Here is a 26,614-nt window from a genome sequence, read left to right on the forward strand (position 1 = left end):
AGCAGAGGAGAGGAAAATAAAAGGAAAAGAAAGTAAAGAAGAAATAAAGAAAGAAAAAGGAGAATAAGAGGAAGGAAACGGACACAAAGGGAGAGAAAGGTAAGGAAACAAAGAAGAATAAAAAGTGAGGAAGAGGATAAAGGAAGAAAAAAAGGAAAATAAAGTAAGAGAGAGAGAGAGAGAGAGAGAGAGAGAGAGAGAGAGAGAGAGAGAGAGAGAGAGAGAGAGAGAGAGAGAGAGAGAGAGAGAGAGAGAGAGAGAGAGAACAAACAAAAGAGAAAAATGAGTGAGAGAGGAAGAAAACAAGGAGAAAGAGAGATGGAGAGAATCAGAAAACAGACATAAGGAGAGAAGAAGATAATGAAGCAAAGAACGAAAATGAGGAGGAAAGAAGCAAGGGAAAATACAGCGGAGAGAATCAGAGAACAGGAAAAAGGGAGAGGAAGGTAAGGGAGCAAAGAACAAAAACAAAGAAAGAGGATAAGAAATGTGATAAAAAGAGGAAAAGAGGACCATGAACCACAAGGCAAAGAGGACGAGAGCACGGGGAGGCGAGGGTAGCAAGGAGACAGGACAGACAGCGGCGCGTGACATTACTTAGGCAGGCGGGAGGACTTGCTATTGTGCGGGGCTCATGTGATGCTGACTGGGCGCTTCGGGGGATTATAATGGACGGGAGGTGGGCGCCGGCCGTTCCCTCACTCTCCTTCTGGCACGATACAAGCTTCGGTCGGCTCCCTCCCTTGCTTTGAACGTTGAGGTAAGTTGGCAACCCACCCCAAAGCAACCTAACCTAACCTAACCTAACCTAACCTTACCCTAACCTGACCTTAACCTAACTTAACCTAACTACCAACCTTCACAGACTCATATAAATACCTTTTCGTGGATACAGACACACAGATTAGTTATTTAAGTATATAATAAACCGTCTATGTCATCTCAGGTTTTAGAAATGGAGTCCAAAGTTAGTTTTTATCATTATTAGTTCGCTTTCTTGATCCTTCTTTTATCCTTAGCTGTTGTAAAGGATAAGTTCGATGGCTTTGAATACGTGAATGATCTTGCTTTGTCAAATAGCGAAGGGTTGCATTGTGGCGTGGGAGTCTTATGTGGATTTGGTGCGTAATATATTGTCGCTTTGTCGGGGGGGCTGAAGTTTATAAGGGGATGATGAGATATTCCTTTCAGCGTCAGAGGAAGAGGAAGTCATGTTTGTTGGTGAAAGGTGTGAAATCAGGGCGTTCTTTTTTATCTTCTTGGGCGTCTTTCCTTATGTTCTCTTATGCTATTCAATGCGAGGCTATTAAATTGATTGAAAGCCTGTTGCTGTGTTAACGAAATACGAAACTATTGTCCGTAGAGTGTTGACAGGACGCTTCTTTTCTCTTAACCTTCTTTTCTTTTCTTTTCTTATGTTCAATGTTATTCAAAGGGAGATTTTAATATTTATTGAAAGCCTGTTGCTGTGTTAACGAAATGCAAAACTAATATCCGTAAAGTTAGTTTCAAATATGCTAACAGGACGTTGATTTACTTTCTCTTTATCTTTTGCAATCTTTTTTTTTATTAAGTCTGACGCTATTCAAAGATGTTCTAATTTTGACTGCAGGACTGCTGTAAACGAAAGGTGAAACTAATACCCGTAGAGTTTGAAAGGGAGTTTGAAAGCCGGAATTCATTCTTTTCTTACTCTTTACAAGTTCGATGCTGTTCAACGTGAGGTCATAATAATTTTTGATTGAGAGACTGAATAGCTGCGTTAACGAAGGCTGAAGGAACAATCTTCCTTCATCTGTATTTCCTCCTGCCTACGACTTGAACTCTTTCAAGAGGAGGGTATCAGGACACCTCTCCTCCCGAAATTGACCCCTCTTTCGGCCACCTCTTTGGATTCTTTTTAGGAGCAGCGAGTAGCGAGCTTTTTTTTATTATTGTTTCCTTTTTTCGTGCCCTTGAGCTGTCTCCTTTGTTGTAAAAAAAAAATATCGTAGTGCTATTGTTTGTATTGGTCAAGGTATAGGCCTATATAGACAAAAGTTTATTTACTCGTATAAAAAAAGGGTAAAGGGAGGGAAGGAGAAAGGGGATACGGAGAAAAGAACACGGGGGGAGGGAGAAAGAAGGAAAGGGAGGAGAAGGGGGGATGTAGAGAAAAGAAACGGGAGAGGGAAAGAAAAGAAGAGAGAGAGAGAGAGAAAAAGAAGGAAGAGAGAGAGAGAAGGAAAGAGAGGAGAAGGGGGAGATGTAGAGAAAATAAATGGGAGAGGAAGAAAAAAGAAGGGTGGGAGAGGGAAAAGAAGAAGGGAAAAAGAGAAAGGAGGAGTGGTTTGATAAGCCATACAGATTCAGACAGAAGTAACTTAGAAGGTCCCCCATAACATTCCATAACACAACATATCATATCATAACATAGCAAAGAAGCGGGTGATGTCGTGTATTTAAATGTTCGCTCAAGAGAAAGAAACCAAACCGTCAAACAGATTTATACAAATTCATACAGAGGCAGCATAGAAGGTCCCCCATTGCATAACATAACACAACATAACATAACAAAGAAGCGGGTATCGTTGTGTATATAGAAGTCTTCGCCAAAGAGAAAGAAGCCAAACCGTCAAACAGATTCATACAAATTCATACAGAAACATCATTGAAGGTCCCCCATTGCATAACATAACATAACATAACATAAGTGCAGGAAACGTCGTGTATATAGAAGTGCTCGCCCAAAGAGAAAGAAGCCAAACCGTCTCTTTAATCAGCCTCGCCATCACGGACAACAGTAATTAACCTAAGCTCCTCATGGTCACTGTTTCTAAGCATAATTCACACCCGCCTTGTCACGCGCTTCACCTGACCCGACGCTGCGCTCACCAACATCCAGTAGCAATTAAAAGCCATGAACGATGAGTGTACCGAGAGGAAATAAAGGAAAATTGAGGGATATGGAAGACTAATGGAAAATATTGACGATGAAATGAAAGATATAAACACAGAAAACAAAGAAACATAGAAATAAAGACACTCAGCAAGCAAGCAAGAAAGAAAGAAAGAAAGAAAGAATAAGTAAAACAAGGGGAATAAAGACAGTTAGAACGGATAAAAGTTTAAAAGAAAGAAGAGAAAGTTGAATATACCGAAACTAGACGAAGGTAAATTGAAGAAAATGGAAGACTGATGATAATTGACGATGGAAAGGATAAATATATTAGCAAAACAAGGAGAATGAAGACGATTAAAGAGGAGAAAGAAAAAGGAGAGAAAGAAAACGAAAGGGAAATAAAAGAGAATGAAAAGCGTAAACAATGAGACGTATTAGAGAGAAATGAAGAAAGAGAGAAAGGAGAGAAAATAAGAAAAAGGAAACCAACAAAGAACGAAAAGAATAAATAAATACAAAGCAACCTAAAAAGAAAGTCACAAGAAAGGAGAGAAAGAGAGAAAGGAGAAAAAGAAAACTAACAGAGAACGAAAGAAATATACATACAGAGAAACCTAGAAAGAAAGACAGAAAAAAAAGGAGAAAGAGAAAAAAAACAAAAAACCGACAACGAAAATAAAAACAGAGAAACGGAAAGACATAACAAGAAATAAGTGCATAAAGAAAGAAAGTTACAGATATACAGAAAGAGAAACCAAGATAAAAAGAAAGAAAACAATCAAAATAACGACTATAAGATCTCTCAACAGCGGGTACATAACAAGAGGATCCAATGCCTTAAGCCCGATCTGAAGAGTAATCCGAGAGTGATCTGAACTTAGCCTCGGGACAAAATACACTCAGACACTCCGCCCACGAGAGAGAGAGAGAGAGAGAGAGAGAGAGAGAGAGAGAGAGAGAGAGAGAGAGAGAGAGAGAGAGAGAGAGAGTAGGCATATGACTTGAGACTTGGGTTATACGGGTCAAGTGAGAGGGAGGGAGGGAAGGAAGAGGAGAGAAGGAGTAGAGGGAAAGAGAGAGAGAGGGAGGGAGGGAAGAAGTGAAAGAGGAGAAAGGGAAAGGAGGAGGAGGAAGGGAAAGAGAAAGGGGAGGGGAGGAAAAGGTGAGATGTAGAGAAAATAAATGGGAGAGGGAGAAAGAAAAGAAGGGTGAGAGAGAGAGAGAGAGGAAAGAAGGGAGAGAGAGAACAGAGGAGAGAGGGAGAGAGAACAGAGGAGAGACGGAGAGAGAAGAGGAGGGAGGAGAGGGAGGGAGAAAACGATAAGAAGTAAGTACAATCCTTGACTGTGGAACATTATCACGCACACACACACACACACACACACACACACACACACACACACACACACACACACACACATGGAGACTACTTTTGTATACCTTTATTGCCTTTATCTCACCTAATCCGACTTATCTTGCTTCTCCTCCTCCTCCTCCTCCTCCACAGACGCCCCCTCCTGCCTCGCCTCACGCCCCTCGACACCGGTTCCTGGGCCCCTTCAGGAGTCAACCCGCAGGATGACCCTCAAGACATGGCTAATCTACAGGTGGAAGCAGGTGAGCAATTAATGTTTTTCTCACCTTTTCTGCGTAAGGAGTCATTCAGCGCAAAAAAAAAAATTCATTGCTTGGTTATGAAGACTGACCAAGAAAAATATATGTAACGTTCACCTCCTTTATCTCGTTATCTATCTATCTATCGTTTTCTCTATCTATCTCTATGTATCTATAGAAAAATATATATAACATTCACCTTCTTTCTCTCGCTATCTATCTATCTATCGTTTTCTCTGTCTATCTATTTATCTCTATCTGTATCTATTCATATCTCTTCTCTACCTATTTATCTCTCTATCCATCTCTATCTCTCCGCATGTATGAATGTGTGTATGTATCTGTCTGTCTATCTTTGTTTGTCTATATATCCATCAAGCTAATTATCCATGCATCTATCTGTCTATCTATCAACCTATCTATTCATCTATCTATTTAGCTATCTGTCCATCCGTTCATCCATCTATCTCCCTGTCTATCTATCAATCTATTTATCTATCTATCTATCTATCTATCCATCTATCTATCTATCCATCCATCCATCCATTCATCTATCTCCCTGTCTCTACCTCACCACAGATATGCGCCGCCTGTGTCCTGGGCTGCTCGGTCATCATGACGGGCAACGTGGTCGGCTGGTCGGTGGAGGTGTCCCGGATCATGGAGGACCCGAATACCAGCTTTAACTTCACCCAGGACGACCATCAGTGGCTCGGTGAGTGGTCGTTCCTCTCTTTCTCGTACCCGTTATACCTCTCACCGATCTGCTCTTATCTCCACGACTCAACACTGGCTCCTCTAATCTTCCTCCCTAAACTTTACACTCACCGCGCTCTCTTCCTTCTCGTCCTCTTTCTGTCCACAACCTCCACTAACCACCCATCCACTTTCTTACCTGCAGTGTCATGTCGGGGAACACTGCCAAATACTTTCACTGTCGGGGATAGGAACACTACTCTTTCGCAACACACCCACCGCGCTCTCTTCCTTCTCGTCCTCTTTCTGTTCACAACCTCCACTAACCACCCATCCACCTTCTTACCTGCAGTGTCATGTCGGAGAATCACTGCCATATACTTTCACTGTCGGGGATAGGAACACTACTCTTTCGCAACACACACACCGCGCTCTCCTCCTTCTCGCCCTCTTTCTGTCCACAACCTCCACTAACCACCCATCCACCTTCTTACCTGCAGTGTCATGCGGGGGTATCGCTGCCATCTTCTCCACGGCGGGCGCGGGCATGCTGGTGGAGCTGGTGGGCCCGTGTCGCCTGCTCGGGTTCATGCTCGTCCCCGCGGCCATCGGGTGGATCCTGATGGCCACAACGCTCTCCCTGCCCTGGATATACGTGGGCAGGATCATCACCTCGGCTATTGGCTTCATGATTACGACTGTCGCTCAGGTGGGTGGACAGGGGGGGGGTGGATGTTGAAAGGAAGGTCGGTGGGCCAGTTTCACAGTTCCCCATGATCGGTTAGTAAGCTCCCAAACCAATACCAGAGCCTTCGAAATTTCCTTGTATAGTGTCTGGTGTTTATATTTAAATGCACAAATTTGATGAAACTGTACTAGAAAAGTCTTGTGTATTTAGTGTGGCATCGAAGACCTCCCCATTTTGGATTGTATGGGATTCTATAGTTTGGTTCGGGCTGTTACGAAGACGCTGTGTTGGACTGTGAAACCGGCTCTCTGTGTGTACGCGGGGGAAAGGGAGGGAGAACTTAATAAAGGGAAGATATTTTATGTGATATGATATGTAGGTGAACTCTTCTTCGTTCCTTATTCTCCTCCTTTATTTCTCGTCATTTTCCTTCACTCCTAACCCTCCTCCTTCTCATTCTTTACTCTTTCTCTCCTTCTTCACCCCTCATTCTTCTCGTTCCCTCCTTACCCTCCTTCTTCCTTCCTTGCTCTTCTCCTTCATTCCTCATCCTTTTCCTTCACTCTTCACCCTCCTTCACTCCTCCTGTGTGTGTGTGTGTGTGTGTGTGTGTGTGTGTGTGTGTGTGTGTGTGTGTGTTGGGGTGGGTGGGGATAACAGGTATTTTTGAGGGGTTATAAGGTAAAAAAAAGGGAGGTGTTTAACTTTGAACGATTTGAAGGTGAATACTAAATAATTGCACAAAAAATTCTTATAAAAGCAAAAAAAGAAAACAATATAGGCTCAAGAAAAGACAAAACAACCAATCAGCCAATCAATAAAATAAATCAATCAAAGAAATCAATCAACAATCACTCGTTCTCTTTCTCTATCTGTCTACCTAAGTTTCTATGTATGTATCTATCTCTCCAGCTATCTACCTACCTATCTATCTAACCATCTCTATTTATCTATCCATCTCTCTATTTCCCTATCTCCCTATCTATCTATCTACCATCTCTCTATTTCCCTATCTTCCTATCTATCTATCTATCTATACCCCGCAGCCCGTGGTCGCAGAGATGTGCTTACCTGACGTATCTATCTTTCTATCCATCTCTCTATTTCCCTATCCCCCTATCTATCTATCTATCCCCCGCAGCCCGTGATCGCTGAGATGTGTCTACCTGACGTCCGCGGCCTCCTCTCGTCCCTCACGGAGATCATGGTCAGCGTCGGGATGCTGCTCGTCTACATCCTCGCGCGCTTCCTCTCCTGGCAGACCACCACCCTCATCTGCGGCGTCATCCTCTTCCCCCTCGTCACCGCCATCCTCTTCGTGCCCGAGTCCCCTTACTGGCTGCTGCGAAGAGGCAAGGAGAAGATGGCGTTGAGGTGAGGGCGAAACCGAGGCTGGAAATAGAGAGAAAGGAAGATATAGAATGTGATATGATAAGTAGGTGAACTCTTCTTCATTCCTTGTCATTTTCCTTCACTCCTAACCCTCCTTCTTCCCTCCTCATCCTCATTCTTTACTCTTTCTCTCCTTCTTCACTCCTCATCCTACTCGTTCCCTTCTTACCCTCCTTCTTCCTTCCTTGCTCTTCTCCTTCACTCTTTACCCTCCTTCCCTTCTTCACTCCTCCTCCTCCCCCTTCACTTCTCACACTCCTTCAGTCTTCAACCTCCTCCTTCACTCCTTTTCTCCTCCTTTCCCCTCATCCTCCTCCTCCCTCCCTTCTCACCCTCTTCCTTCTTCCCCTCTCACGCAGGTCTTTGCTGAGGCTCCGCGCTCCCGAACACGACGTGGACTCTGAGCTCAGCAACATCCGCGAGGCCATCACGCAGTCGCAGAACCACTCCATCACGCAGCAGGTCAGCACACACACACACACACACACACACACACACACACACACACACACGCACATACACACACACATGCCACCTCTCCACCCGAAACTGACCTCTCGTTCTTTCGTTCGGATCAGCGTCTAACGAGGTTTCTTTTTGTTGTAGTTCCTGTTTTATTGCCCTTGAATTGCCTCCCTTGCTGTTAAAACACACACACACACACACACACACACACACACACACACACGAACGCACGAAGTCACTAATCACCTTCGTTTTCCTCACCCTCTTCGCCGCCTTCTTCCACTCCGCAGTTCCAGTCACTTCGGGAGACCGCCAACTACCGCCCCGTCCTTCTCGTCACCTCGATCTTCCTCCTGCGCGAGCTCGGCGGCGCCATGAACATCTTTATGTACGCCGTCTTCTTCTTCGAGAACGCCGGCGTGATGCTCGACCCGTTCTCCTGCTCCGTGCTCCTCGGGGTCTCGCGTCTCATCTTCACCATCATCAGCGCCTTCATCATCGACAAAGTGGGCCGCCGTCCGCTCCTCCTGACCTCCACCCTCGTCTGCGCCCTCACTCTCTACATCACGGGTGCGTCTGGTGGTGGTGGTGGTGGTGGTGAGGTGGTGGAGAGGGATGGAAGTAGTGGTAGGGAAGGAAAAGGAAGGAAGAGAGAAAAGGAAGGGAGAGATGGAAGGAAGGGAGGAAGGGAGAGATGGGAGGAAGGGAGAGATGGAAGGAAGGGAGGAAGGGAGAGATGGGAGGAAGGGAGAGATGGAAGGAAGGGAGGAAGGGAGAGATGGGAGGAAGGGAGAGATGGAAGGAAGGGAGGAAGGGAGAGATGGGAGGAAGGGAGAGATGGAAGGAAGGGAGGAATGGAGAGATGGGAGGAAGGGAGAGATTGAAGGAAGGAGGAAGGAGAGATGGGAGGAAGGGAGAGATGGAAGGAAGGGAGGAAGGGAGAGATGGGAGGAAGGGAGAGATGGAAGGAAGGGAGGAAGGGAGAGATGGGAGGAAGGGAGAGATGGAAAGAAAGGAGAGAAGGAAGAAAAAGAGAGAAGGAAGGAAGGAAGAAAAAGAGAGAAAGAAGGAAGGGAGGGATGGAAGGAAAGGAGAGAAGGAAGGAAGGGAGGGAAGGAAGGAAGAGAAAAAAGAGGAAGGGAGAGAAGAAAGGGGGGGAGAGAAAGAAGGGAAAGAAGAAAGGATAACAGAGAAAACGTAAGGATTTGGGGATATCAGGAAAAAAGGTTATTTAATTATTGATGTGGTTAACTTTTATTGAGACAGACAGACAGACAGACAGACAGAGACAGAAAGAGAAAGAGACAGACAGAGACAGAGAGAGAACTAAGACAGACACAACGAAGCCAAGGGTGAAAAAAAGGCTTATCAATGAGACTCTTCCTGTCCATTAGGCGGCGTGCTGACAATGGAGGACCAGGGCATAGGGTGGCTGCCGCTGACGTGCGTGCTGGTGTACGTGGCATCCTTCGGCATGGGCGTGGGACCCGTGCCCTGGATCCTCCTCGGCGAGCTTCTCCCTACGCCCGTGAGGTCCATCGGCGCCTCCATCGTCACCTCCGCCTTCGCTATCGTCCTCTTCATCGTGACCAATGTGAGTGTCGGGATGTCTTGCTGTACCAGGCGATGTTAAGAGCCTAGTATTCTCCTCCAGTCGATAGGTTTCTCTTTGGTTGTTGAGAGTTCTGATTCTTAGGTTATGTTATGCCTTTTTCTTTTTTAGCCTAGTATTCTCCCCCAGTTGGTAGGTTCCTATTTGGTTGTTGAGAGTTCTGGTTCTTAGGTTCATATTTTTAAAAGTATCGTTTCGCCATCGTCCTCTTCATCGTGACTAATGTGAGTGTCGGGAGGTCTTGCTGTACCAGGCGATGTTATGTTATGTTTTTTTTTCATTTTTTAGCCTAGTCTTCTTCAGTAGGTAGGTTCCTCTTTGGCTGTTGAGAGTTTTGGTTCTTATAGTTCATATTTTCAAGAGGAGGGTATCAGGACACCTCTCCTCCCGAAATTGACTTCTCTTTCGGCCACCTCTTTGAATTCTTTTTAGGAGCAGCGAGTAGCGGGCTTTTTTATTATTATTGTCTCCTTTTTTTGAGCCCTTGAGCTGTCTCCTTTGTTGTAAAAAAAAAAAAAAAAAAAATGCATCGGGCTTCCATTCGACTATTTCCCACGGTCACTGAGAAAGTTAGCCGCGTTTTCATGGGTTATTTTCCTGTTGAAGCTGCAAAAGCCGTGTAAAACTATTACCACGATCACAAAACAGCCCATGGAAATCCCAGCAACTTCAATGAGAGACTTTTCAAACAGAACAGAGGTGCCGATACTTTCCTTTCACCTATGTTTTTCGCAACGACAAACTTAATCCATCCATCAAACAATCAGGCAACTCATCATGACCCTCTCCCGGCCAGGTGTTCCCCGACGTGGCCCTGAGCATCGGGGTGGAGAACGCCTGCCTCATCTTCGCCTCCTTCCAACTGATGCTCGCCCTCGTGGTCTTCCTCTTCGTGCCTGAGACGCGCGGCCGCACACTCGAGGACCTCCAGCAGGCCTTCGTGGGCAGCGAGGTGCTCACGCCCTTCTCCCAGTCGCTCTCGGTCCGGCAAGGCTACACACCGGCGTACGGCAGCACCTTCCCCTCCACCTCACAGGAAAAAGTTCGCTAGTCTGTCCAGCGGCTGAGACTCCCAAGGGCCTGATCCATGTCCACCGTTGCCAGATTATCGTACTCAGAGCCTCATATTCACCGGCTTCTGAGCCATATCTATAGCTATAAAACCCAATAATTAACCATTTTAACGATAACTATATATGAAGGCAGTTATTGGGGTCGAAGGGGCAGTTTTTGGGTCGGATATTGGCAAACAGAGGAGGCTGAGTACGACAATCTAGCAACGTTGGCCATGTCCCTCCCTTCAAGGCTGATATGGACAGGGTTGGTATTTTCAGACACATTCACCTCTAACATCAACTCTATATAAACGCCACAGAGGAGATTAGTTAGGTTCTTATCAGTGTTTTTCAGGCTCACGGTGCAGAAGAATGGTCAAACTACCCCTAGAGTCATAAAGCTACCCCTGGAAATACCCACAGCCCTTACAGAAGCCTTGTGAAATATGGGTGTGTAGGCCTATAGAAGCATTTGAGAATATGGTCCCAGGTCTGCCAGCCAACCCGGATCCTAATAAGTCTTTCTCTCATACGTAGACACCAAATTATTTCACTGAGTCTTCATATGACGTTCCCGTGATATATTTCCGTGTGTAATTGTTCCATGTCCTCCACTTGTGGTAATAAAGGATCATGACTCAGCGATACACCTGTCTTCACCTCGACAACACAGGTGCACAATAGTCTATGTACTCATTGTTCCTCTTTCTCCCTTCTTTCATCTGCTCAGTCGGGGTCCTTCACCTATCCCGGCCTCTTTTTCCTCTTCCTCCTCCTCCTCCGCCTCACCGCCAAGACAGTAACTCCACGGTCTTAGAATTATTAACCTCAGACACTTCGCATTCCTCGGTCCTTTCTCCCTCCATCTCCTCAGCCGAAATAGTGACCTCCTCCTTCCTCCTCCTCCGCCCCGTCACCGCCCAGACAGTAACTCCACGGTCTTCTTAGAATTATTAACCTCAGACACTTCGCATACCTCGGTCCTCTCTCCCTCCATCTCCTCAGCCGAAATAGTGACCTCCTCCTTCCTCCTCCTCCTCCTCCTCACCGCCAAGACAGTAGCTCTGCGTACGGTCTTCTTAGAATCATTAACCTCTGATACTTTGCATTCCTCGGTCCTCTCTCCCTCCATCTCCTCAGCCGACATAGTGACCTTCTCCTTCCTCCTCCTCCGCCTCGTCACCGCCAAGACAGTAGCTCTGCGTACGGTCTTCTTAGAATCATTAACCTCTGATACTTTGCATTCCTCGGTCCTCTCTCCCTCCATCTCCTCAACCGAAATAGTGACCTCCTCCTTCCTCCTCCTCGTCACCGCCAAGACAGTAGCTCTGCGTACGGTCTTCTTAGAATCATTAACCTCTGATACTTTGCATTCCTCGGTCCTTTCTCCCTCCATCTCCTCGGCCGAAATAGTGACCTCCTCCTTCCTCCTCCTCCGCCTCCTCACCGCCAAGACGTACAGCAGCTCTATGGTCTCCTTAGAATCATTAACCTCAGACACTTCGCATTCCTCGGTCCTTTCTCCCTCCATCTCCTCGGCCGAAATAGTGACCTCCTCCTTCCTCCTCCTCCGCCTCGTCACCGCCAAGACAGTAGCTCTGCGTACGGTCTTCTTAGAATCATTAACCTCTGATACTTTGCATTCCTCGGTCCTCTCTCCCTCCATCTCCTCAGCCGACATAGTGACCTCCTCCTTCCTCCTCCTCCTCCTCACCGCCAAGACAGTAGCTCTGTGTACGGTCTTTTTAGAATCATTACCCTCTGATACTTTGCATTCCTTGGTCCTTTCTCCCTCCATCTCCTCAGCCGAAATAGTGACCTTTTCCTTCCTCCTCCTGCCCTTCTTCTCACTCAGGGCACAGCAAACCACCTCCACATAAAGTAATCTCATATTCCGTGGTGGCTCCAAGGTCTTAACCCGGTAGCTGCGGGGATCATGTTTCTTGATTAAGTTCCCCCCCAAATAAACCTCTTCATCCTCTCCACCCCCAAAGAAATATCATCTCAGCCCTCCGTAGCCACCTTCATTTAGCACAACCTCACCCCCCATCCCCTTGCGCCTTAGTCTCCCCGAAGAAAATCCTCCTGGAGCCGCCATTAGGTAGGCCTACTCACCTATCTTCTACGACGCTGAGCTGCGGACGCGGTGCCTGCAGTGTCCTCCGCGCTCAGCAAGATGTTGCCAGCATTGTGTTACTCTTGTCCAAGTGTAATAAACGTTTCAAAACCCCACGCGGCCACTTCACTTCATGTCCTGGAACGAAGACTTCAGATAGTAAGGTTTTCAAGTCTCTAAAAGGCCCATCAGGTTTTACTCAGTCCATATTTGTCACGAATTGCCTCATATGTCAAGTGTTTATGACTGCAACGTAGCCAGATTGTCGTACTTATTTTCTCATTGTTCCCGATTTCCATCCCCAAAACTGTTTCCTGGGCCACAATAACGAGATTTATTTGTAGTTTTTGTTGAAATGGTTTATTATTCCTGTTTCCTGGTGATATTTATGGGGGAGAAGCTAGTAAATGTGATGATCCGAGTACGATAATCTGGCAACGGTGTTTATGAGGAAAAGTCACACTTTAACCCCTTGACTGTGGATTTCCTACAAGAAGACATCACCAAGCTACAGGAATGGAGCAATAAGTGGCTGCTACAATTCAATGAAGAAAAATTTAAAGTCCTGCACCTTGAGAGAGGAAATCCAGCACACCAATACCACATGGGAAACACTCCACTATACACCGCAGAGGCAGAGAAAGACCTGGGAGTATATGTTACCAGGCTACCAGTGAAGGCCAAATCCGTCCCAATCGCAGCGGACGGCTTAACACCTTCACTCGTAAAGACACGTGCTTACTGAGACAAAGCAGTCCCAAAGCAAAGGTTCCAATTAAGTTCCCGTCCATCCTGCCTAGAATGCCCGAGATAAAACGAAGCATCGAATCAGTCACAGCTCAAGCTTCAAGTGTTTCGACCTGACAGAGATGAAGCAAAAGTAAGTGATTCAGAGGAAGCAAGTCTTGTTATATGCTTGGGTATAGTCTATGACGTGGGATGAAGACAAACAGTTCCTGGAAATTTTGTTATATGTTTAAGTATGGCTTCTTGGAGTGTGATTATTGCTTGATGGGTTCTTATGCGGAGGTCCAGTACACATTGCTATCGTATATGAAGTCGTAGTAGAAGAAAAAAAACTTCGATGTATGATTGGCTCTTAACAGGACGTCCAACACAGGTTTTTGTTGTATGTGAAGTTGTAGGAAAGGAAATGCTCATTGACGATGTGATTGGCTCTAAAAAGGACGTCCAATGCAGGTTTTTGTTGTATGTGAAGTTGTAGGAAAGGAAATGCTCATTGACGATGTGATTGGCTCTTAAAAGGACGTCCAATGCAGGTTTTTGTTGTATATGAAGTTGTAGTAAAACAGAATTTTCCTCAAGGGCAAGATCGACTCTCCAATATCCTTGATTTCTTGGATGTCGGAGAGCGAGAGGTTGTCGACGATACTGGGTCGCTGCAGGATACCGACGAGGTTCATGACGAGTCCAAACCTCTCGGCCAGACCCTGCTCGATGCCCCTCAGCTCTTCCTTCATCGCCTTGTCGACAGGACTGGTACCCTTGTTTTCGTTCTTGTAGGCCTTCCCGATGAGGTCCCAGTGCGCTGTCTTCCTGGACCAAACTTGGAACCTCGTGTACCGCACCAAGTTCAGGTTCTTGTTGGGGTGTTCATAGGCGAGGATCGGCGCTGTGGTCCCGGCGACGTGGACGGAGAGAAAGTGTTTCTTCCTGAAGATGGTGAACCAGGTGTGTTTGTCGATGGTGGGGGTGAGAGAGTAGCGGGACACCTCCACCTGACCCGATGCCGAAGACATATTGAACTGGATGTCCGACTCTCCGCCCTTGTCGTAGAACGTGATGTTCATGGGAGCGTCGTCCGTGTCGTGGGGAAGGAGAGCGATCCGCACTTCGCCGCTCGACCTGACGCCAAAGAGGGAAAAAGAGGACTCCCAGGAGGGCAGGCGGTAGACCCTGGAGTAGTTCCACAGCGTGGTGAGGACTCTCGGGGCTCGTTCCCAGTTGGGCAAAGCAAAGTCACCGCTGGAGGAGAAATTCACAGGCGTATACCTCCAAGAATCAACCAATTCCTTTGCCGCGATCCTTTCCATCAAGTTGGGGACGCTAGAAGGACGTGACGCATTAGAATCAGCGGGTTGTGGGGCTGCAGTAGGATTTTGGAGTCCGCTAAACTGAGTGGGCGAGGGAAGAGTGTAGTTACGTCCAGCAGTTTTCCTCGACTGCAGACCAAGGATCAAAGGAGTGGTTTGTGAGGGAGGAGAGGAAGAGGCGTTGAACATCGTTGTGTTGAAGATCTCCACGCTTCTTGAAGGTCTGCTGGAGGATCTCACCAGAGTGGTGTTGGAGGTGTTGAAGATGCCGAGTCCCTCAGGGTCCAGGGACTTGGGGTCGTTGAGAGGCTGCAGTGAGCGATGATCTAAGGGTATGTGGGTGGCTCTGGCCTGCGGCTTGCCCTCTGCGTCCACGGGGAAGCCTTCAGCCACACGCCTCTCGCCAGCCAGCACCACCCACGCCACGACGCAGGCCAAGACAGTGGGTTTATTTCGAATCATATGTAAATAATATTATTTATAAGTTGACACTAAACTCTTATTCACCTTGAACAGCTCACAAACCAGGGAGTCACGTCAGTTTTGGTTATGAAACAATTCCTCGATCTTGTACAGGCGACGCAACGCTGCCATCGGACACATGGAGCTCAGCAACCAAGATGGAGCGGCGGTGTAGCGGCGCGTTATTCAGTCTTTTGTTGATGCGAGGAAATGACATGCTCGAGTTATGAAAGGCTGAATTTCAAAGAGTAAAAGTAAAACCAAGTAGAGGAATATGAAGCGTGGTATTTCCCCTGAGGCGGGGCACACAGAGGAGGGGTGGGGCGTGCCTGGGGTGGGGTGGCGGCAGCTGGAGGGGGGCGAGGTCAGGGTGCTGGGGCGCGGCCACTACGCCGTCGTGTACCGCGCCACCCTCACCTTGCAGGACGGTCAGCAGGTGGCGGTGGCCCTCAAGAGTCTGATCGATAAGCCCTTCACTCCGCAGAGCATCCCGCTGGAGGAGGCGCGGGTGCTGCAGGCGCTGGAGGGGGTGGAAGGCGTGCCAGCGCTCCACGGGGTGACTGACTCCCCGCCTCACGTCCTTGTCATGAGTCTGTGTCCGGGTTTTGCGCTGTCTGTGTGGCGGCGGCGGGGCGAGATCCGGACGTGTCTGAAGGCTGTGAAGGAGCTCTGCCTCATCCTTAGCAAAATGCACCGTCGAGGCGTCACCCACGGAGACCTGCACGGCTGTAACGTCCTCGTGAATGTCTCTAACGGGGACGGCGAGACCAGCGTGTGGGTGATCGACTTCGGCCACGCTAAAAGAAACGGTGACGCTGAAGCCATGAAGGGCGATGTGAAGCAGGTCATGAAGCTCCTGAGAAACATCCTATTGGCTATGGAGGAAGAGTCCGACGGGTTGATTTACCACCGGCGTCGAGAGATAATGGATGTTATGACCTCCGACTTGACCTTGGAAGAGATCTCGTCCTTGGTCTGTGGTGTCCTGCGTGACCCCCCCAGACGAGACGCTTAATAGACGCAACAGAATAAAACCAATACTCAGGTGAATGATATAAAAAAAGATTAAATATTAGTTCCTGAGAATTTTCATGGGTGTTGCGCAGTGGACTTGGAAGAACAAAATAATAAATGGTGGAAAATAGCACATCAACGTGGGGGGTTCTTTCTAATATATCCCATACTTATCAGTTTTACTTTTTTCACGTATATATCAACGTTGCCAGATTGTCGTACTCAGCCGATTATATTTCCCCACTTCCTACCCCTAAACTGTCTTCTGGGCTCCAATAACGAAACTAATTTATGGTTATCGTTAAAAGAGTTAGATCCTGATGTTTCTTGGCAATAGTCAGGCGTCAGAAACCGTTAAATACTATGCTCTGAGTGCGACAATCTGGCAACGGTGCGGTATTGGATGTAGGCTAATGAAAAATAAATATAAAAGAAAAAACTCGAAATGCTGCAAGAATATATAGTTCAGAGCATAATTATTTGCAAATCGGTATGAGCTAAAAGTTAGAACTGACAAACCATCTAATGAAATATGAAACATGACAAATCTAACCCAATTACGTTAATATACAATTGAGTTAGAACAATTAGGTGAAAAATAGGGTGTTCTGTTCAATAAGACAAATGAAAATAAAACATAGCATTTATTTTCAAACCATGACAAAGAATGGCCAAGTGTTAGGCACCAGCATGTGCTAGCCATCACTGGCAGACCGTCCTAAAAACACACCTCTCGGAAAACACATCCACTCATAGAAACACACGACAGGCAGACTGGTACGATTACTTCCCTATTATTAACTGGGCATGCACTAAAACTAAAAATGTGAACTCAAGTGAATTATTAAAAGAAAATATGTTCTTTCTAAGTAAAAAAAAACTGTTGAGGAATTGTAAATATTTGTATCAGTGCAACTTCCTCATTCATTTCAGACTGGAGCTCTTGTTCTCGACTTTAGGCTTTATAACTTTTTAACCCTGACCAATAATCTTATAGCAACGTATTAACTCCTTCACGCCCAGATCTTTACTTGACTACATAAAATTGTCTGTTCTTAGCCAAAAATGATGAAAAAGTAACTAAATATACCCATGAAGCTACTGGGCGACGATACTAAACAGGTCAGATCTAATAAATCTTGTTTCTGTTCCTTAAAATCATCAATTGGTAGCTAAATTACAATGCAAATCACATTCTGGGACTCAAGGGGTTAATTACCTCCAATCATTTACTGGGCATGCACTTAAAAGTAGACATGTTAGAATTAAACATAAGACGTTGGTGACTGATATATAAAAAGCTGTAAACATGTATTAGTTGCTGTGAATTTACATGCAGTACATAATCATAACAGTAGGACTCTCAGGGCTGTATTATAAGTCGAATCCGAGAAGTTTCAGGTCCCTACAGACTTCGGGATGAATCACTCTATAGGGACCCAAAATTTCTCAGATTCGACTTGTAATACGGCCCTCAGACCTAAAATTCCAGTTCCTTTTTTCAAAGTTCAGTGTAACATATAATTTTTTTAAGAGGGATGACTAGTAATTAGACCATGAAGTATATCCTTAAGGCAACCTTGACCCCATTTCTCTTAATTTCAGAGTAGCCCCCTTAAACCGCATCCCTGGCAACCCTAACCCCATTTTCTTCCTGTAGCTCTTCCATTAAACCATTGTGCTTCTCTCTATTAACATCCCCTAATTTAAAACAAAGTACTAACTCTTATTTATTTATCTCAAGAATAAGTTAATGCATATGTTTTAATTTTAAGGCAACCCCCCCTTAAATGAAGTAATATTTTAAGTGTGTAATTTTGTCCAAGAGAAGACCAACATCACATTGCAGGACACACTCATTCGATCGTATTTTTTTTCAAGTAAGGAAACTCGTGCCCTCAGTGTAGGTTTATCCTCAAATGTTATACCTTATGGAAGACTAAGAAGAAATAACAAAACACATTCAATGACAGGATGACTTTGATTAGGGAGTGTTCCTTGTGCATTCGTAGGGACTTCCAACGTATCTAATTCATCAACTTTCCGCTGATAAGATTATTAAATGAGGCAGATATAAATTGAATTGACCTCTGTTTTGGCCACTCTTTACTCTTGTCTATTATGGGAGCGGTGAGTAGCGTTTTTTTTTTTTTCTACACTTTTCGTTGCCCTTGAGCCGTCTCCTTTGCTGTAAAAAAAAATGGGGGGGAACTTTCAGCTCTCACAACAGATATTTCCAAGACCACAAAGGAGATTAGTCTGGTTGTGTTTTTCAAGTTCATGGTCCGGAAGCCTTGTCAATTTATCACTAGCCTCAGAAAACTACCCATGCAAATACCAACAACCTCCATCATATATTTCCAGAGGCTAAAAAGGAGATTAGTCAGGCTATCATGAGTGTTTAAGTTCATAGTGCATAAGCCTTGTCAAACTATCACTAGGCTCACGTCACATGGCAGCGAGACTTAAGTACCCATTCTGGTTGTCACAATAATTTCCTGTACCAATAGTCCTCATTATTACTATTATTATTATTGTTTCTATCATTATTATCATTGTTCTTACTATCATATCATTATTCCTAGTATTTTCTTATCTATTATTAATGTTAGTGGTTCAATAAGCCTCTGTAGTATTGTCCTATAGGCAGTGAAGGTGATACATGAGACCATAAATATTTCAGTCATTAACAACTACCTGAGTTAGGATATCAGTTCTCCCTGTTTACATTCTTTTTGATATGATGTTTCTCTGTCACAGCATTCATCTACGGCACTAGTGTTACGAAGGTTAATACAGGGAAGCCAAAGATGTTTATATGTTACCATCACACTTCTTCCTGTGCTAGTCCTGTCAACCTCAGTCAATAAACCTTTAAATAGTAATCAAATGGAAGACATGGCTAAAAAGATGACGAACATAATTTCAAATCCTTCAAGGTATCGAGACATACTTCCAACATGAACCCTTTTAAGATGAACGAGAGGACCAAACTAAATGTTGCTGCTGACCAAAACGTTAAACCAAACCAAATGAATCACCACCGATCTGCTTCCCTCAATCACAAACCTAAACCTAACCAAATGCATCACCACTGATCTGCTGCCCTTAAACATAACTTCTCTTTCAACCTTAGTAGTCTTAACTTGCACTACCAATCACAAACACAAAGACAAACCAACTTAGGCCACTCATATGTGCTTATCTATTCAATAAAACAAAATAATCTAAGTCTGTGATGCCTGCCTACCTAAAACATGACTTCCCTTTCAACCTTATAGTAGTCTTAACTTGCACTGCCAACCACACACAAAGACAAACCAACTGAGACCACTCGTATGTGCTAATCTATTCAATAAAACAATAAATAATCCAGTCTGTTCCACCATCTGACAAAAACACAATAAGCATTACACTGCAAACCACAGACAACGGCAAACCAATTCAGGCCACTTGCAGGTGTTAATCTACTTAATAAAACACAAAATAATCTAGTCCGTTAAAGCAACTGCCAAAGACACAATGATTACAATACGTCAACAGCTTCATTTCTTCATCACTAAACTCTTTATTAACAGAGCAAGAAGAAGGGAGCAGTAGCTTTTGTTATTGTTGTTGTTGTTTTCAGAAATAATAAGGTAGGTGGTAACATGTTGCTAATAATAATAATAGTAATAAAATCAGTAGAGCAATAATGTCAATAATAGAGTAAGTATAGCAACATGTTGGTAATAATAAAGTAATAATAATGCAAGTAATAAAGTAAGTTATAACATGCTGGTGATAAAAATAAGTAAAGAATTTGACAACATTTTTTCCCCGTTGTGGACCAAATCATAACAAAAGAACATCATAACACCATCTAGCGGAACAACTTGACAAAGCTGTTGGCATATCGGGACTAAAATATTCTTTCCAGCAGATGAAGGAACAGACTCTTGCCACGTTACCAACCAAGAAAAGAGTCCCCAAAGTTTTTAAATCCACATATCATAAACTGTGCGCATTTAAAAAATACGTTAAGTGACTCAAACTCTAAGAAAGAACGTTGGGAAATTCTAAAGTATCACAAAAAAGTGTAAAAGTGTGCGTGTACTGTAATATTAGGCTGACAAGAACCTCAAACTAGCTTCCTTTTCAGTCTTATCACACCTTCTCGTACGTTTCACCCTTATATTATACTGTACAGAAAAATAGTTGAAAGTGTGCATGTTTGACGATGGCTAACCAAAAACTCTGCCCAGCTTTCTTCTCAGTCTTATCACACTTCTCTTCCTTGTATTATACTGAAAAAATAGTTTAAAGTGTGCATGTTTGAAAATACCCAACAAGAATCTTTACCCAGCTTCCTTACTGATCCTACATACTTATCACACCCTCTTGTACTTCTCATCCTTATTATTATTAATGAAAAATTAGTTAAAAGTGTGCATGTATGGTAATATTAGGCTTGCAAGTATCTTTATCCACCTTCATTTTCAGTCTCACATACTTAACGCATCCTCTAGTACTTCTCATCCTCATAAAAAAATTAACATACTGAAAATATAGTTAAAAATGTGCATGTTTGGAAATGGATTACAAAAACATTTACCCAGCTTCCTTTTCAGTCTCACATACTTAACACATCCTCTAGTACTTCTCATCCTCATAAAAAAATTAACATACTGAAAATATAGTTAAAAATGTGCATGTTTGGAAATGGATTACAAAAACATTTACCCAGCTTTCTTTTCAGTCTCACATACTTAACACATCCTCTAGTACTTCTCATCCTCATAAAAAATTTAACATACTGAAAATATAGTTAAAAATGTGCATGTTTGGAAATGGATTACAAAAAACTTTACCCAGCTCCCTTTTCAGTCTTGCATACATATTAAACCCTCTCACCCTCCTCACCCTTAAATCATACTGAAAAAACGAAAGGTATATTTGTGAAAGCTTGAAATGGCTTACAAAAACCTCTACCCAGCTCCCTTTTCAGTCTTGCATACTTATTAAACCCTCTCACCCTCCTCACCCTTAAATCATACTGAAAAAACAAAAGGTATGTGTGTGCAAGCTTGAAATGGCTTACAAAAACCTCTACCCAGCTCCCTTTTCAGTCTTGCATACTTATCAAACCCTCTCACCCTCCTCACTCTTAAATTATAATAAAAAAAAAGTGTGTACAAGTTTGATAATGGTTTACAAGATCTTTACCCAGTTTCACTTCTTCATTCTTATAACCTCACCACACCCTTACACCCTCGTCACTATACCATGAACATTCTGTCTCACTCACCACACCCATATCCTCAGTTCTCATCCCATTCATCTGTACATGATTACCCACCCAATGAAGTACTTTCCACTCTTTTCATACCCTTAGACTACATATACACACACACACACATAAACTGTACTTCCTTCACACTGATATATCTTCTATTACTACCATTACAGCGTTAACAGTTCCCATTACATCCATCTCAGTAAGACTAATCACTCAAGGCAACACTTTTCACCACACAACACACTCACATATACCCTTCGTAAGTTCCAAAACGTATTCATCACTCTTGTCTCACAGTACACCAATGATTCTTTCGGGGGGGGGCGCCTGAAGACCTCCCAAATTCAGTCTGACACCCCTCTCTTCAGTATTATCCTACTATAATCAAACCATTTCAAAGAGTCCGTTGAGGCGTTGGATTCCGCGGGTCCTTTCCTCTCCTCTGCTCTGCCACACAGTCCCAACACCTATTTTTTCCTCTCAAATGTTACCTATAGCTAACACATGAGAGGATGAGATAGGTGTTGAGACTGTGTGGCAGAGCAGAGTGGAGGAAAGGACCCATGAAAGCCAATGCCTGAACAGACCCTTAAATGGTTGGACTATTATATTTACATCTTTTTGGCTGCAGTATCATGTAAAAGCTACCGAACAGTGAGCAAATATGTTTACTTAGTTTTCAAGATGAGTTCTAAAACATCCCCTGGCAGGGTCATTCTAGGTACATGAGGCACAAGAAACCACTTGGGATTTCTTGTCTGTTTGGCTTCCTAAGTATCTATTGAGAAAAATATGTGTATTTGATATAGAACTCATCCGAAGTAGAGCTTTACTAGTTTCATTTAGCAGCACAGTCTGTCACTCATACACAGCATGACACCCACACCTTCAACCACACTCACATGCCCCACAGACCTCCTATACTTGTGCTACTTACAAACTCCACAACCATGCCCTCCCCACCCTTCCCACACCCCTCACCAACACTCCAGTAAACACTCACACCAGAAAAATAATAAATGCAAACCTCTAAGGCTCATTGTGCCCTTACTATTTAGTGTCTGATACACCCTTGAAACTAAAAAGAATTACATATATGAGGTGTGCAGAAGCAAAGGGACATCTGCGCCATTTTTTCAGTTTTGAGTAATGGGTAGAGTCACACAGGCATAACCTTACTCTATTAAACTGTGTGGGAAGCTAAGGGAAAATCAATCAAGTAGAGGGTGTACTGAGGGATGAAAACAGTGGCTAAGCAAGAGAAGAATATCAGGACATCTCTCCTCCCGAAATTGACCTCTCTTTCGACCGCTCCTCTTTACTCTCTTATATAGCAGCAGTGATTAGCGGGCTTTTTTTAATTATTTTCTTTTATTTTCCCTTGACAGTTTCCTTTACTGTAAAAAATAAATAAATAAAATAAACACTAAAAACAATTGAGAAACATTAAGCCTGGAAACTCACTTGTGGCATGGATGCCCCTTTGGTTCTAGATGCCTCATATGATCAGACTGAAGGTAGATATGTGGCGATCCCTACTGTAGTGAGGTAAGCGACATGGGGGTCAATTTTGAGATATCACTTGCCTCACATCGACCACCTATTCAAGCATTCTGAGGCATCTTTTCAAACTAAAATTCAAAGATGTTTTGGCATTATGGTCAATTTTTTCACACATATGCCTGGGAAAAGTGCATAAACACCCAACTTCACGGGCAATTTTTTCGTTTTCTTGTGAGTGTTGCTAACCTCACTTCAGCAGGGAGCACCACATATGCATGCAACATACATAAATCAAATCAACACAAGAGATGGCGTACATGCGCTAACTCAATAAATAAATAATTAGTGTGTGCGATACACGATAACCCAATGCAATATTATAAGCTATAAAAATAACTACGAAAAAATAATGTACTGTGCACTTCTAGAATATAAATAATGATGATAAATAAAGGAGATGTAGGTATTCTAACAGATCGATGCTTGTACCCCGAGGCTGAGCGATGAATGGATGGACTTAACAGTGGATGGATGGATGGATGGATGACCCAACACACAACCCACAACTATCAATGCATTACCCTCTTCTGCCATGACTTGACTGGAGGTAATCATTACAATATAAATGAAAGTTGAAACATTAAAATCATCAGAAACATATGGAATAGCGACAAAATATATAATAACCCATTGACTGCTGGTTCCCTACAAGAAAACATCACCAAGCTACAGGAATGGAACAAAAAGTAGCTGCTACAATTCAATGAAGAAAAATGTAAAGTCATGCACCTTGGGAGGGGAAATCCAGCATACCAATACCACATGGGAAACACTTCACTATCCACCACAGAGGCAGAGAAAGACCTGGGAGTGTGTTACCAGGCTACCAGTGAAGGACAAATCCGTGCCAATCACAGCGGATGGGTTAATTAACAGGAGACAAAAAATTAAATCAAAATGAGAGCCAAAAGTCTTCATATATAGAAATTACTAGCTGCTGCAGTCCTTTTCAATTCTTAGGTGTGGGAGTCTGTAAAGTGTCGCAGTGACTCGGAAAACACAAAGAATTACCATTTTGCCGACACACACAAACACACACACATACACATGCAGCGACTATCTCTATGTACAACCATTTAGCCTCGACATAAGTAACTATATTCCTTTATGATCATTAACTTCATGTAGAAAGCGACTGCACCATAAAATAATTACTTATGATGAGTGGAATCTTTTGACACAACCTTAGTAAAAAATGGACACAAGGAGTTTCATCACACAAGCATTCATTAACTGGGAAATCATTCTAGCAAGTACAAAAAGAGCAAGGATATTCATCATGTGTGCTTTGTAGGTTTTAAACTCATGATGTGCGAATTTGCTGTACGAGCCTGGAGAACAAAATGAATCAGCACGTCAAAAAGCTGACTCCTGAATTGTCAAATGATAGAAGACTTCTACAAGTACTGACAGTGAGAGCATCAAGTCCGGGCAAATATAAAATGAAAATAAAAACAAATAAAGTAAGCCACAAATGACACAAGAAATACAATGATTCAGAATCTAAAAAGTACACAGAAACTAAAGGCACACAAAAATACAGATAAAGCAAGACACATTAACCCGGTAGCAGCAACAGGCCAAATTTGTGGCTTTACCATGCACAAGCGACGGGCCAAATTCTTGCCTTGACATGAACCCCCCAAAATAGAGGATACATAAACTGATCACAAATGCATTGATATATATAAAATAATGGTTTGCATGAGTGATGATTTTTTTCTCATTAATTCGCTAAGAGGGGCCATTAAAAAACATGATTCCCGCAGCTACTGGGTTAAAGACTGACAGACACTGAAGATGCTGTAAAGTCTGAGATGCATAACAAATAATGAAGAAGATCTACAAAACTTACATGCAATTCATAAAAGGAGATTCAAACTAATACAACATTCTAAGACATGCAACATGCTCAGGTGTGAAATACATCTACAGGAAAACTTTAACCAAGGAATGTGAGGCTGAACGGAGAAAAAGGTTATATAAGCGCAACAACCCGCTCCCCTCATTCACCTTATTGTACCTCCCTGTCCTTGGAATTCCTTTTTCCCTCCTCCCTCCCTCCCCCCAGCCTAGTCTAACTATGTAGTTTCTGGTAATGTGTGCTCCTTGGAAAGCAGTACACCAACACAAACTCCCAGATGCTTCTTGTGCTTGAAAATTATTATAAAACTCTCTCTCTCTCTCTCTCTCTCTCTCTCTTACTTTGAGGCACTAGTTATTTCATTAGTATGCATTCAAAAAGAATGCATTTTCCAGCTATTTACAAGCACATTGTACAGAAAAAATTACTTTTGCTAGCCTGTTGTCTATACAAATATTTTTTTTAAATTCCAGCTCACCCTCATCAGCTCCTGCATAAAGCTTGTGAGAGCAAAATTGCTGCCCTTGGTCTGCTCTCACAGTGCTCTGAGTTCTGTATTTCTGCATCAATAAACTTTGCTACCCTAAGCATTATTCCTCCTTCTTTTTCAGTATATCACAAACATTTTGCTCGTGTTCCTGAAGTTGCTGCTCTTGTTGTTGTTGTTGTTGCTGCTGCTGCCGCAGTGCATCCTCCTCCTCCTCCACCTGCAAGTGTTTAGCAAACTCCTCCTGCTGCCGCTTCTTCCACTCGTCCTTGACCGGGTGGGCCTTGAGGAAGCCGTCCCAGGCCAGATCTATCATTCCCCCTTGGTGGGCAATCTTGGCCTTCACTCTGCGGGTGCCAGGCAGGCAAAAAGGGCAATGTAACAAATCTTCCTTATTAAACTGCCTGCAATCAGCTTATCTAACATCTTCCTTATTTTACAGTGGGAGTCTTATTGCTTATTCCAGTAAGGGGAGATGTCACAATCAGGGTACAAAGTAAAACAGCTGCTGTATTGAAGCTCCATTCTGTGATCTTTAGCATGGGTGGCTACTAGCACGATGTTCAGGGCAAGACCATCGCCACTGCCTGCCTGACATTCATACCAATGATCTTACATGTCCGTCATTCACTTAATATTAGTGGTTAGTGATACACAACACTAAATTCTAACCCCATATGTTAACTAAAGGAAACACTACAAAAAATGCTGACATTCAAATGGTAGATCCAAACTATTACCAGAATCATACTTTTTACCCAAGGAATCTAGGAACAGCCTCACTAGCCACTGAACACTACAAGTTAGTGACAAAGTATCTCACCCACACACATACAGAGTCACACACATACACACACAGATAAACTATTGTCTGCCAGAGTCAGACACATACACACACACAGATGAACTATTGTCTGTCAGCGGCTAGCATGACTATTAAATTCCCAGCAGCATGTTAAGGTTAGCTCTGTACAGCAGCACATTACTTAAGATTGAAAAGGGATTGGCTGATTCAGTTTGCCTTGCTGTGCTGTACATCTGTTTGCTGCTCAGGACTCAGCTAACAACACAGACATGACTTTGCTGCTACGTTAATCCCTTCAGTGTGTGTGGCATGTTGGTGTTACTGTGCCCAAGCTGTACATCAAGGTTAAGTAAAAAACTCTATGTGCGTTGTTGACTGACGTGTTGTGGCTGGGTAAATTGGAAGTGCAATTTTAGATATATCCAAGTAAAATGGTTTGTTCAACTATATCACCTATAAACAAAGAGAAATAAAATGGTGAGGCAGCCAAAAAACAAAGCCAAAACACATGTCAGTCCCATCTGCCAGCCACACTTCATGCCTGGGACCTAATGGCTGCCAGAGGTGG

General features: G+C 43.7%; 2 protein-coding genes and 1 long non-coding RNA gene across 14 annotated transcripts in view; 1 reads left to right on the top strand and 2 right to left on the bottom strand.

The window, feature by feature from the left end:
- Window positions 1-613: 613 nt before the first annotated feature.
- On the top strand, window positions 614-10,725 carry LOC127007845 (facilitated trehalose transporter Tret1-like). Its single transcript, XM_050879239.1, has 9 exons — window positions 614-760; window positions 4,389-4,498; window positions 5,075-5,210; window positions 5,692-5,900; window positions 7,021-7,253; window positions 7,631-7,733; window positions 8,027-8,306; window positions 9,131-9,330; window positions 10,145-10,725. Exons 2-9 carry the CDS (start codon window positions 4,460-4,462, stop codon window positions 10,397-10,399), a joined length of 1,455 nt encoding a protein of 484 aa, XP_050735196.1. The 5' UTR covers window positions 614-760; window positions 4,389-4,459; the 3' UTR covers window positions 10,400-10,725.
- Window positions 10,726-11,085: 360 nt separating this feature from the next.
- Window positions 11,086-12,361, bottom strand: LOC127007849 (uncharacterized). Of its 7 annotated transcripts, none has more exons than XR_007760607.1 (4): window positions 12,223-12,361; window positions 11,632-12,090; window positions 11,362-11,496; window positions 11,086-11,230 (listed from the first exon to the last, which is right to left on the bottom strand). It is a non-coding gene; the product is annotated as an uncharacterized LOC127007849 (long non-coding RNA). The 7 variants fall into 7 exon arrangements; XR_007760610.1 differs by having other exon boundaries at window positions 11,362-11,421; window positions 11,557-12,090; XR_007760609.1 differs by having other exon boundaries at window positions 11,175-11,290; window positions 11,422-11,496.
- Window positions 12,362-16,678: 4,317 nt separating this feature from the next.
- Window positions 16,679-26,614, bottom strand: part of LOC127007846 (glycerol-3-phosphate acyltransferase 3-like) — a 35,164-nt gene continuing 25,228 nt past the window's right edge. For 3 of the 6 annotated variants that reach the window (XM_050879242.1, XM_050879241.1, XM_050879240.1), the window contains exon 6: window positions 16,679-25,588. In XM_050879242.1, the coding sequence (XP_050735199.1) occupies window positions 25,345-25,588 (244 nt within the window). In that variant the 3' untranslated portion in view covers window positions 16,679-25,344. The remainder of the gene's footprint in view (window positions 25,589-26,614) is intronic. The other 3 variants (XR_007760603.1, XR_007760602.1, XR_007760601.1) reach the window with 3 other exon arrangements.

This window comes from Eriocheir sinensis, chromosome 36 (assembly GCF_024679095.1).
Source record: "Eriocheir sinensis breed Jianghai 21 chromosome 36, ASM2467909v1, whole genome shotgun sequence".
In the NCBI taxonomy this organism is placed as follows: domain Eukaryota; kingdom Metazoa; phylum Arthropoda; class Malacostraca; order Decapoda; family Varunidae; genus Eriocheir; species Eriocheir sinensis.